Source organism: Cololabis saira, chromosome 8 (genome assembly GCF_033807715.1).
Source record: "Cololabis saira isolate AMF1-May2022 chromosome 8, fColSai1.1, whole genome shotgun sequence".
NCBI lineage: Eukaryota > Metazoa > Chordata > Actinopteri > Beloniformes > Belonidae > Cololabis > Cololabis saira.
Window position 1 is genome coordinate 30,728,939 of NC_084594.1, and position 12,781 is coordinate 30,741,719.

Consider the following 12,781-nt stretch of genomic DNA (forward strand, 5'->3'; position numbering starts at 1 on the left):
CCTGGAGCTCTCGATCATATCACATAAACTCCATCGGCAGATGAAATTGACTACGTGTAGACGTATGAATCTCCATTCTTTCTTTGGGCGCATCAAAGCATTTTCAAATATTCAGGGCAGATGAAGGAATGATCTAAGTTAAAGATCTCAAACTTAAAATAAGCATTGTGACAGCGTGACTTTAGTGGAAACATACTTATTTGCTTTGCTGGTCCTAGCTGAAATGAATTACAGCTGATATATAAATGTTTTAAAGGCCAGTATTTGCAAATAATAAGGAAATCTTCTGAAACTCTTGATTTATGTTCTTTTAGCTTAATTAAGCGTAGGATGAGAGGATGGGGGGCCTGTCGTCATTATGCAAAATGCCTCAACAGTGCTGCATGTATGCAGGGAAAACACACACACACACACACACACACACACACACACACACACAAACAGTGTGTAGGAGGCATGTAAAGTGCTAAAATCACGTGCCTTGGTATTGTGGAGAAATCTGGCCCTTCCAGTCCTACAGAAGCAGTCTGGTCCTCACCACAGGACACAACTGTGGCTGCCCTCAAATCACATACTTGCCAGTTTACCCCCCTGCCTCCCTTCATGCCCAAGAGTTTGTTTTAAATAAAAACTTAATGTGACATCATTCATCGGTATCTGAGCTGGTATTCTGAATCTTCAAACCTGGCATCCAACGATGGCTGGAAACTGAAATTGAATATATTTGAGGCCTATTCAGTAATCAAAGATCCACTATGAAACTGTTCACAAGCACCGAATCTAGCTAATGGCAACAATATAAGTGAGATATTTGGACCCTCAACAGTTTGGCCGCTTTTAGTTTTAAGACACCCCTCCTAGTTGCTTCATGTGGCACGTAAAGCGGCTACGTCCATCTTTTATATGCAGTCCCCTGTGTCGTAGGTGCCGTGCATGAGTGACTGGATAAATGAAAGCCACACTGGAAAGTGCTTTACACAACCTAACACAGGTCGCTCATCCTTCATCTCCACCGTGTTCAGCAAAATGCAGGTTGTGTTTGTGAAACTGGGAAGTGCGAGGACTTCTGTGTTCATCATCTTCACCTCTCCTCAGGTATTATCCACACCTCCTGTCAAAGTCTCTCCCCTTCAACCCCTCCCTCACCCACCTACCATCCACCCTGACTCCTTGATGAGCCCCCCCCTACCACCCCCTCCAACCACCACCACCACCCACCCAACACCACGGCTCCTCCAGAAAAAAAAAAAATCCCTCTAAGTGGATACCCCACAGGAAGGGTTTCTCCAGGAGGGGAAATGGGTCCCAGATGTCTGCCTTTGTGTCGCTATAAACTCCTTAGGAGGGATTGAGCCCCTTGAAGGATGGGTATGAGTTGGGGAGAAGAAGCAGAAGGGGGCAGGGGAGAGTGCGTTGTGTGCACATGTCAATAGTAGCAGCCCAGGAGGGTGAAGGAACTCCAAGGGTGAAGGTGAGGAGGGATTTAATGACTGGTTCCTTCTGTTGGGCCTGTGTAGATTTCCAAACAGTTCACTTATGATTGGTTACAGTGCAGCTCTCCTACCAGCTGAGTGCGTCACTGCAGAGCTTCAAATTTTTCGTCTGTGATGGAAATTGAATTGACTGCATTAAGAATTTTTAGAAACAACCCCCCCCCCCCCACACACAGCCCACATTCTCGGACTTCAAAGTTTGACCACGGCTACTCTTCAGCATAGTACTTGGTCATGTCAAAACCATATGGCGCAAAGACAGAAAAAGACAATACATCTGCCTTTTTTGATATCCAAGCTGTCCTGCGTGTGTGTATGGAAAGCTTATATGCTGTATATTGATATATGCACGATCTACATTCAGCTCCAGAAAGGGTTAATTATGACCCCTGTGGAAACAGAACAAAGATGAGAGCGGTGCCTAAGTGTTTAGCGAAACATTATGTCAAGACTTTGACAAGGAAATGAAATGTGCAACATCAATCAGCCTATGAGGATCGAGATCAAACAGGCCTCCACACTCCTGCATCTGGTTCTGTTTGGACGACCTCACTTTTTTCCCCTTCTCCTTTCTTCTCCTTTTTCCTTTTCCCTTTTCTTATTCTGCTCCCCATCTCTCTCTCCCTCTCCCCCCCCTCTCCCGTCCAATTCTTCTACGGGCCACAGCATTCCTGTTGGCCTACCCGCTATGTTAGCTAATTTTTTCCATCATGGTGGCAACGAGCCACACTTTTGTTAAAGGTAAGCAGCAGCTACAGAGATTAACAACAGCAACAATGACTTTCCTGTCCTTCCACTCTAGCCGCCAGAGCTCCCAATAAGCCTTGGTTGTAACACCAGTTAACCCTGAAGTTGTCTGGGTCTGTTGTGGAAATTCGACCTCGTATAACTCACTGTCTCTGTCCGCAGTCTTGCTTTGATGATGGTTGTTTTCCTTTTTTTTTTTTCTCTCTTTCTCTCTTTCTCTTTTGGTTGATTGAACCCAACAGGGATTGAGCTAATTTCAGTTCAGCGTCACAAAAGGAAATGTAAACCAGCACAATCAAAGCTTGACAAAAATCTTCTGAATGTATGTTAACGCAGATACAATCCTTCAAATGCTTTGGAAATCAAATCCAAATTTTTAAATATAAGCAGCGAGGTAGGCGCAATACATGAAACATGTTTGTAAATAATAATATATCCTAAATTTCTTCATTTGGGAGGGAATTTATGGAGTTTAAACACACAAACACAAAGGCTACCATTAAGTATGCTGTCATGAAAAAGCCCGACATTTCTACAGTTTTGAGAAGTGGAAAACTCCCCGCAAGATGCCTCGCAGTGATCTGCAGATGAGTCACACAGTAGTGACGCATGGAGGTATGAATGGTTGCTGTTGAGAAGCTGATAGGGAAACATCCGTGGATTTGTGGAAGATTGAGTAATTAGTCAAAATTGTAGGTTTCAAAGATTGAACAGCCAAACCCTCTTGTCATTTTCTCTGCAGGGTCTACCTGACGTGTCACGGCTATCAATGCGAGGAAAACATGCCTAAGTGGCTGCAGACCCAGATGGGCTGGCGTTGTGGAAGTGGAACATGTGCCGGCTTTGCCTTGAGGCCAAGGATGGCACAATTAGGTGCTCCCTCACCTCTGCAGGCTGGGGACTGTGGCGCACACAGGTCAGGGGTTACTTAGGGTCTTCCTCCCTAACCCAAGACAGAGAAGACAGCTGACATCAGGATAGGTGATAATAGAAAGGTTTGTAGATAAAGGCATGTTTCAGGTATGTCAAGCGTTGGAAGGGGATAAAATATCAGGAATAGGTTCCAAAATACCAGGAATAAGCTGAATTCCAGGTTGTTTTTATTTACAATCTCTCGTTTTGACCTCTCGTTTAATATGTAAGTGCAAGGCCATCGTTATGGTGTTATAATGACAGACAAGTGTAAGTATGAATTCTGTTTTGAATTTTAAAGGAAAGGTTATCTCTCTATAGTTATTGCCAAAAAACAAGACATAAAGCATTGCAGTGTCACATAAAATAACTGTCAGATATATAGGGTTTGTGTAGATGTGATGATGCAGGCGGACCAACGATTCAGGCCAAATCTGGAACCCATAAAGTCTCAGACATCTCTGCAACATTAGACACAGCACTTCTTATTGGCTGCGAGCGCCACTTACCCCCTTTCTCTATCACCCGCCCAACTGATGCACACTTCCTGCTTTTCTGGCTGTCCGAGGCTGAACCACGCCTTCCAGAAGTCTGCCGAACCAATCACAAGTGCCCGCAGGCACCGGGTTCGCGTTTGGTTATAAAAGAGGCAGAGGTGGACCTGCCTGTCAGATGGTTTGTTGTTTTTCTGTCCAGCAGACTGAAAGGGGGATGTAAAAGGGAGAAATTTAACAAGGTAACCAGGAAACCGGGCAGCCAGGTGTCCAGTCAGATGGAGCTTCAGCAGCCGTAACCTGATTGGGTGAAGCACATTTTTTGTCACGAAGACTCGTAAAGCTGAAGTTTGCGGAAGGTGTCAGCAGAGGCAAACTGTGAAAACGAGCTGCACAGAATCCCATCTTTGCAGTGGAGGTTGGAAGGTCATCACTGGACATAAAAATGAGAGAAGAGGTGTCTTGCACCAACTCCCCAGAAGGAGGGCTGGGAGCCAGCGAAGAGGAGTTGGAGAGAGGAACGAAAAAGACCCTCCACCTGGTAAATCGAAAGCGTTCCCCTTTTCCCAAGAAGGACAGTCAGGCAGAGGAAAGCAGCACCGGCAGCCCCACCAGCCTGATTCCGGCTGGGCCGAAAAGGGTCAAGAAAAGCCCCACAACGGTTGTATCACTGGCTCCCACCGCTTTGGGCCCCAGGCCAGAGCCGCCTTTTGAGGAACTCCACTCTCAGCGGGTTATTGCCAATGTGCGGGAGCGTCAACGCACTCAGTCACTGAACGATGCCTTCGCCTCGCTACGCAAAATCATTCCTACACTACCGTCAGACAAGCTGAGCAAGATCCAGATCCTGAAGTTGGCCTCTCGCTACATTGACTTCCTTTACCAGGTGCTGCAGAGCGACGAGATGGACGCCAAGCTGGCCAGCTGCAACTACTTGGCCCATGAAAGACTCAGCTACGCCTTTTCCGTCTGGAGGATGGAGGGGGCCTGGGCCATGTCCACCAGCCATTAGGACCCCACTGAACTCCTCTCATTCACTCCTCTCGTGTCCACATCTCCACCTCCCCCCAAACCTTTGTCTGCGTTTGCACCCATTTCCTGACCTCTGACCCTCTGAATTCTTCCCTAATGGTCTGATTTTAACCTTTTCATCTAACATCTTTGCATACATCTCTCATCCTACATCATCTCTTTGCTGCATATCGAACAACTCCCATTAAACATTTTACAGCTCAGTATATGTCGCTGCAACCTTCCAGTCCCCTTTCCTCTCCACTGGTCCCTTTTTTCTCCCCATGTCTGTCCCACAGTTTTGTCCAGTGCAGCAAGTCTCTCCAGTCCAGCCTCTCAGGTAAAACACACATAAACATTACACACATGTACACACAAAAAACTCAAACATATATAAAATCATACACGCACATGTACACACACATACTTTATCCTCGTCTTTCTTTTCCAAACTCTTAATAGTCTCAAGAAAGTTTCAGCTCATTATTTGATGTCCTTTAGCTCAGCAAAGAGATATTCTAAACAAATCTAAACAACTCTTTGGTTAAACGTAAATAAATAATAATTTAAATAAATTATTTAAAAAGCCTTTAAGCTTAAGATGTTGAAATTTGTTCTAGATTAATTTTATTGATAGAAAATGTGTTAAACTTTAATTAAATGTTAAAATGCAGGTTATTGTGGTACTCCATGCTGTTTATTTTTTTTGCAGCTACATTTAAATACGGTGTGTTAAAAAAAGCATCTGTTCACCCTTTCTGTTATTAGTTTTTGAAAATTAGAATTGTAATGTAATAAAGGTCATACATTTCAAATACATTGTCAGAAAAAGTGAAGATCCTCCAGTGATCTGATTTTAAAATGTTTCATTTTTATATTAGTTTATGCTTTAGAGAATCTAAATAGATGAATTTTTAGTCACTGTTCATCTAATGGGGTGTTTTTTTCCACACATATTTTCACAAGTGCAGTGGTTATCCATAATTTGTTTTTGTCAGAGGCTGCATCAAACTGTTGAGCAGATAATGTTAAATTTTTACGTTAAAAACATTTGCTCTGCGTTAATGATTCTGGCAGTGTGGATGGGTTTTTTGCTAAAATGAATAAATAGGTTGTAATAAAAATTCAAAAAAAGCCTGAGAATAAAAAAATAGCTTCAGGGACGTGTAGACGAAGGCCTCAGCGGATTATGAATAACATCTCATATAAAATAAAAGCGTGCAAAGCAAAATGCTTGAAATGACATCGGACAAATTTAAAAACTAATTTTAAAAACAGCATTAATTGTAAAAATCTTTAGCTTCTGTGCAGCTGTGTTCTCGTGACAAAGTCATGAACAAGTCTTTGTGCTTACATGAACGCAAACCCCAAACCAGTGATGTTTCACATTTTTGACGAGCAGATACAATGTTACCAGAATAGCATGTTTCCTCAGGAATATGTGGGCTTGAATCCACTGCTACAGAAACTCATGTGAACATAATTTGTGTAGTAGCAAAAAACGAGCATTTCAAAAAGAGTTGTCTCACTTTATGAACTGAAATGAACTATTATCTTCGTAGTCATCTATCCTCTCAGGCCACAGTGTTTGACAGATCTTTGATGAATTTAAGACAAATGTTTTCCTCCTCAATCTCTAGGGTCTGTTTTCTCTTTCTTTTTCTTCAAGTCTTTTAACAGACACCAGATTCCTGCACAGGTACAGCATGAAAAGAGGGAAAGAAAGAAAGAGAGAGTGAGGAGTTTTTTTTTTTTTTTTTTAAAGGAAAAAGTAAAGGCAGATTACTCCCTCTCCCCCTGCAGCCTTGTCCTCTTTCCTCAGGATCCTGTATCGTGCAATCAGGCCTCGCCAGGGCCCCAGACAAGCAGGAACCTTTAGATTGGAAACAGTTGTGAGGTATTAGTAAGGTGTGTGCACCGGGGTTAGGGTCAGGCGTGCAGGCCCATGTATGTCGGTGCGTGCTCATGTGTGCTGCTGTGCATTTGTATATGTGTTTGGGCTGAGCTTTAATTAGCTGTGCAGCAGTGTGTGCGGCTGTGTGAACATGTGCATATAGGTAAACAGCAGGAATGCACTTGATGATGTTATGTCAGTATATATATATTTATATATTTTTCTTTGATCTCCCTTATCTTGTGGTTTTAGTTTTCTGCTGAAGCGTAATTGTCATCAAAAGGGCCTTCGAATTAAGATTACAACTTTAAAGCAAAGCATTTCTGTGGACAAATACTGAGGAGGGTGGAAATGACGAGGAGCAGACACTGTTGAGGAGAATCTATGTTTCTGGTCTTAAACACTTCTTTCCTCTGCTGGTTGACAAGTCAAGGTAAACACATTTGAAGCAGGCGCTTACAGTGATAGATCTTTGAGCAGACCTCCAAATGACTGCTCTGTTCATGGATTTGCACATTATTCATTTAGCAAGAAGCAACGAATTGCAAATAATAGTACAAGTATGTCTACACATGCTACATAGAACATATGTATACATAACACTGTCCAGGCTCGTGCATGCAGCTGCCCGCCCATGTGAACACTGCAGGTGTTCAACACTGAATTATTATCAAATCTCCAGTGGCCTCTGCGGCTGACATCGACGGGCTCCAGTGAGTGTAAGCGGATGGAGAACCAAGACTCAAGTGTCCTTGAGCACATCGGTGCAGTTATTACCCACCGCTTTGACTGCTCTGCCTGTTATCATCAGCTCCGCAGGGGCCATCGCAGAAAGTGCTAGAAACTCGAACCCGCAACCTACCTGAACTTGCAATTTTGAAAAAGAGGCGAGGTTAGGAAGGGTCAGGAAGCTTCAAAGCTGGAGTGTGCACGCATGTGTGTCATATTTTAACATATGATCACCCTCTGTAAGGTTATAAGAGTCATGGAATTCATCCAAATTTAAGACACACTTTTGAAGTGTCTGTACGTTTTAAAACCAGGCCTCTCACTTCTTTGTCTGCAGCTTGTCTGCCTTAAACACTGTTTGCACGAGGTGGAGAAAATAACTGAAACACTTGACGTCAAATCAGCGGTTTCAATCATCTGTTTTCTCGAGTGTGAGCCATAAAAATGTCATTATGCGATGGTTTTTAAAGCCTATAAGCCATACTGTTTTGCACTGATTTCAATTACACTGGGGTACTCTTTGTCCTGACTGCAATTTATTTCACGTTATTAGTAAAATTACATGAGCTGCAGTGTTCAAATTCATAATAGCCTCTAATATTTTCTCTGGAAGCATGCATACACACATGACAGCTTTGTGCATTTCGATATGCACGACTTTAAGGCATGTGTGTCTGGCTCTGCAAGAGACTTTAAGAATAAGACGATTGTTCTTATGGACTTCAAGAAAACAATCCTTTCTCTTTTCTGTTTATAGTATAATCACAATGCTTCTCGATGCTCCTTCCTCTGCCGGAACTCCTGGCCCTGCTGCTCCTCTTGTGTGTGTGTGTGTATGTGTGAGTGTGTTTTACAGTTACGAATGACCAGCTGTTGGATGCTCTTCTCTGCATATTAAATGTCTGGCTTTCACTCCTGGCTGATCTGGGACCAGATGTAAAAAAGTCCTCTGTGGCTCATCTGTGTTTTTAAAAGCTTCATCCAGAAGTTGTGGCTTCTGATGGTCATCTCTATTTTTAGAGAAACAAGCTGAGAGCACAGGTGGGAGAGATATGCGAGCCTTAGTGTGTGTTTATTTGATTGCTGCATGTATTCATATGTGTGCTGGCCAGACAGCTGCAGGGAGGAAAGACTTCTGATATGACACGTAGGCAACAGAAGAACACATGACTTCAACTCCAAATGTATCAGGATCTGTCAAACACAGCCACGCATTTACAACTCACAGGCATAGAAAGATAAATAAAATAAAAGCATACGTTGTTTGAAGGGAAAAAAAAAGAAGAAATAAATACCCAGCCACTCCTCACTCCTGCTTACAAAAAAAATATAGCAGAAAAGGAAAAGAAACCTGGCTGTCAATGTTATCATTGTTTATGCCTCTGTGACATGATGAAAGTCTTGACTTGACTAAGATATCCTGGACTTCCTATGTCTGCTTGAGTTTCTGGAAGCATGGAAGGACGCACTGTAATTAGAGAGAGCTGCAAATGAAATGTTTGCTCGTTAAAACAAGACAAGTTGAAGTCAAAGAGCTGCAGGGATTTTTCCACTTTCCACTAAACAGAGGTGTTTCTTTGTTTGTACACACATTTTATGACCACAGCGCTGTCAAAGTGCAGTCCGAACTCAGGTTCTATAGTCTCCGGTCTTTCATGTGTGATGTCAGCTCATCTTTGTGTTTTCACCTCTCCGCAGATAAATCGACAAATGGGAAAATTCTCCAAACTCAAAGAAAATCTGCCCAAAATCAGAGAAGTCTGAAACCCCCCTGATCACGTCTCTCCACTTCTTCACAAAGTTTCTTTGTTTGTTTGTGTTTTTTTTTTTTTTTTTTTTATGTCTGGACATGTGCTTAACTCATGAGGCTACAAAGCAGCCACATCCTCTTCACCAAGTCCTTCTGAGACTCGGTGTGGAGACGCATCAGTCCAGTGAGCTGCGGAACATTTTTGACTGATGGAAAATTAGAGAACAAACAGCTGGCCTGCAGTGACAATGAAACAAAAAGGCTGCTGGTTCGATTCCCCTCTGCAACAACGTGACAACCACTATCCGTTCGACTCTTCTCGTTGGATGACAAGCTGCCTGACAGACATTAAGATGATTAATGATGATGGCACCGAGGTGGTTAGAGGGAGGTCACAGCCAATGAATGTTTACAGCTAAAATGCTAATAAGCTAATCACTCTGGCTCTGAAGGCAGGAGGAGGAAGAGCTCGGGGAGTCTGACACAGATCGTCTGCTTTGTTGTGCTTCAGTAGCTTTTCTGTGTATTTGGGGGTTTTTGAAATTCATCTTGTTTGTGAATTAGGTATATGCACACTGTATTACTTAAACTCTGCTTATGCTTTTACTCTGCTTTTATGATAAACCACTGATCACAGTTCAGCCGATCATGTCACTGAATGCTGCAGGATACTTCTGCAGTTTTAAAAGATCTCTAAATATGATTTTAGCTGAATTATTACAACAAAATACAGTGAAAACGTCTTTGAAATTGTGCCAAAGTGAAGTGATTACATGCGCAGAAGAGCAGATTAACTTCCGAGTGTGTAAGTGATTGCTCTTTGATCATGTTTCTTTTGTACTAAGTTTTCATTTGCTTTTCATCATTTGTCTCGTGCCATCTCCTGTGAACAATAAAAGCTTATTTCATGCTACGCACAAGTGTAGTGTTTTCATAATTAAAGGGCTTTTGCGGTTTGTTTTGGTATTAAGACTTAAATATACAGTAGAGATAGTTTTGATCATATACAATATTAAAAAGACATGTTAATCAAATTGAGATAATTTACCTTTATTAGGCTCTTTAAAAAAAACAAAAAACAAAATAGAAAAGCCAAAAGAGAGAAGAAAAACGGGAGGTTTTATATACACTGTACAGAAAAAAAATAAAAAAATAAAATCAGTCAGTTGTGATGAAACTGGACTTGGCTCCCAGGTTGTTAAGGCTTCACCTTCACAGAGGTTGGTCAAAATCACAAGTCGTATTTTGGTCTTCAGACATGCACAGTTTTTCTTTCTTTTTTTCTGATCACATACAAAAATAGATAATTTGCATGAATTAAGACAAAAGGATAAGACATAAGGTTTGTCAGGTTACTGTAAATCAAACGTATTTAAAGCTACATTTGCTGTTAGGCCATCCAACGTCATTTACAGCTGAAACTGCTATACATCAGCTGCTTTGTTAAGGTCATGTGTTTTTACATTTACATTGCATTAACAAATTTGGGACAGGTTTTCAGTTGCATACACAGTGCAACATCACAAAAGAAATAAACAGAAACGAAAGCAAACATACTGTTTTAGCACCATCATAACTGTGTTAGACATGCAAGGAGCACTTCAAAGACGCAGGCTCTCAAAGTATAAATACATGTCATGTCAAATAAATTTGTTTATATATATATATATATATATATATATATATATATATATATATATATATATATATAGTTATATATCTGTGCTCTTTGACTGTTTGGAATGAGAAAAAAGAAACATTCACAAACTCTTCAAAGTCTTTGAAGTTCTTTAGGCCATGCTAGTCCAGAGACAACACATTGTTCTCATAAACTTTGGTTGCACTTAACCTGTGTCCAATTGGACTGTGAAGATATCAATGGCTGCGTGTTCGGCTCTCAGTATTACTGCTCCCTCCAAACTGCTAGAACGCCATTGTTTGGTCCACGCAGCAACATGCGCCTGATGCTGAGAGTAAACATACCAGAGCCTCGTAAATAAAGAACAAAAGACAGATCAGATTGTCCTTGTTAAGTAAAAAATAGCAACAAAGAAAAAAGACATTGTACAAATACAGCAGGAATGCTCATCCACAGGAGAAAAACACTGGTCCACTTCACAATATTATCAAAGTTTAGATTTTGAGACCCAAATTGCTCTGACCCTCATCTCTGAGGGCAGCATAAGTGCACTTTGTGTATGTGTGTGTGTGACTGTCATAAAGATCCTGGATGTGAGTCACATCCAAAACATTAACGGGATCTGAACAGTCACATATACAATCATCACTGAGTGGTCACAACTCCACTGAGGCATCATGAGGGACTTCGGTCATTTCAGATTCCTTCCTCTCTCCCCAGATATTGATGCCCCAGTGAGCAGAGGTATTAGCTCTTCATAAAACTAATGCCACCATTGCTAACTACAGTATGTCTAAATATTTAAGATGCACTCCGTCAAAGATTTATACATCTTCTTTTATCTGTCATGGAGGGATAACAATAACTGCAGATATCTAGTCTTACTGCATATGCTCGCCTGACAGGCCAAGAAAGAAAGAGAAAAAAGAGACTTAAGAAAATATGTGGACATAGGAAACAATATGAAACATATGTATCTCAGACTTCATAGTAGCTTCACTTTGGATTACTGGATTCTTCAAGAAAATCAAAAAAAAAGTCTTATGCCGACATTCATGGAAATGAGTGCCATAGGTCAAATGAATGAATATTCAAATAAAGTAAAACTATGAACAAACAAGGTGTTTGATTGTCAAAATGCTTCTCTTCCTTCATGTCCGTTTGCAGAATAACAGTGCAAATCAGAAATAAAATCTGATTATTTTTTTTCCTTCATTGGATCTTTTGGAGATTTCTTTGTGAACAAGCCAGAGCTCCTTCACCTGTCTTCTAGCTCTTCTAGCTCTTCAAAGGTCCTGTGAAGGTCTCGCTGGAGTTGACTTCTTTAAGGCGAAGAGCTGTGCTTTCTTATTCTCAGTTTTTGAATTTTTATTTGTTTCAAGCTCTGTGTCAGTTCAGTTAGTGATGTCCCCCTCAGGAAAAGCAGATGATGTGGCCTCGATGAACACTGTCACCCAGTGTGTGTATGAATCGAAGTGGTCAGACTGCGGCCAGTAGTAATGCAGGAGCTTTCATGAGGCGACATCTACTTCCAGTGATCATCCAAATTGCATAGCTTTGTTTCGGTACATCTGTGTGTTTCTATGTGTTTCCACTGAGATGAACGGGGGGAGAAAAAAAGAAGAAAAAAAAAGTCTCTTTCTTCAGTGAGAGCCGCTTTTCTCTGGGATTTTTTCAGGCTCATTCCTTGAAAACAAGAGAAAGAATTTGTTATGCACCAAGTGCAAAAGTAGCTTCCGTGGGACGTATTAATAATCACGATGTTATCTTACTTATCGGATGCGAGGGATCCCATGGACAGCGAGGCGATGGCCTTGACTGCCTCGCTGTCTGAATCTCGTCTGAGTCTTTGTCTCTGCGCCTGCAGGTAGGACAAATCCACTGTGGCGGCTGAATCCCTCACACTCTGCCAGTACTCACCTGCAGGAAGCAAAGGGATTGAGAAAGAGGAAGAGGATGAAGGAAACGGGAGATAGAAAGATTAATGGCTTCAATCGTTGGTATTTGAGAATTGTTTTCATCCTGAATTGTTCCTTGAGGGAAAGTGGCTACATTATTCAATGGATTACTTGGTGTTGGAGCCGCTAGTTGTAGCTGTTTGGTCTGAATAGC

At 41.6% G+C, this 12,781-nt stretch overlaps 2 protein-coding genes across 5 annotated transcripts in view; one reads left to right on the forward strand and one right to left on the reverse strand.

Moving 5' to 3' along the window:
* Positions 1-3,838: 3,838 nt before the first annotated feature.
* On the forward strand, positions 3,839-9,959 carry LOC133448826 (twist-related protein 2-like). Its single transcript, XM_061727722.1, has 2 exons — positions 3,839-4,997; positions 8,979-9,959. Exon 1 carries the CDS (start codon positions 4,092-4,094, stop codon positions 4,656-4,658), a length of 567 nt encoding a protein of 188 aa, XP_061583706.1. The 5' UTR covers positions 3,839-4,091; the 3' UTR covers positions 4,659-4,997; positions 8,979-9,959.
* A 105-nt stretch (positions 9,960-10,064) lies between these two features.
* LOC133448825 (histone deacetylase 7-like) overlaps positions 10,065-12,781 on the reverse strand; it is a 49,061-nt gene continuing 46,344 nt past the window's right edge. For all 4 annotated transcript variants that reach the window (XM_061727720.1, XM_061727721.1, XM_061727718.1 and 1 more), the window contains exons 24-25: positions 12,442-12,589; positions 10,065-12,355 (exon numbers count right to left, since the gene is read on the reverse strand). In XM_061727720.1, the coding sequence (XP_061583704.1) occupies positions 12,313-12,355; positions 12,442-12,589 (191 nt within the window). In that variant the 3' untranslated portion in view covers positions 10,065-12,312. The remainder of the gene's footprint in view (positions 12,356-12,441; positions 12,590-12,781) is intronic.

Excerpts from the sequence above, each read along its gene's own strand:
- LOC133448826 (XM_061727722.1), top strand. The coding sequence starts at position 4,092 with ATGAGAGAAGAGGTGTCTTGCACCAACTCCCCAGAAGGAGGGCTGGGA.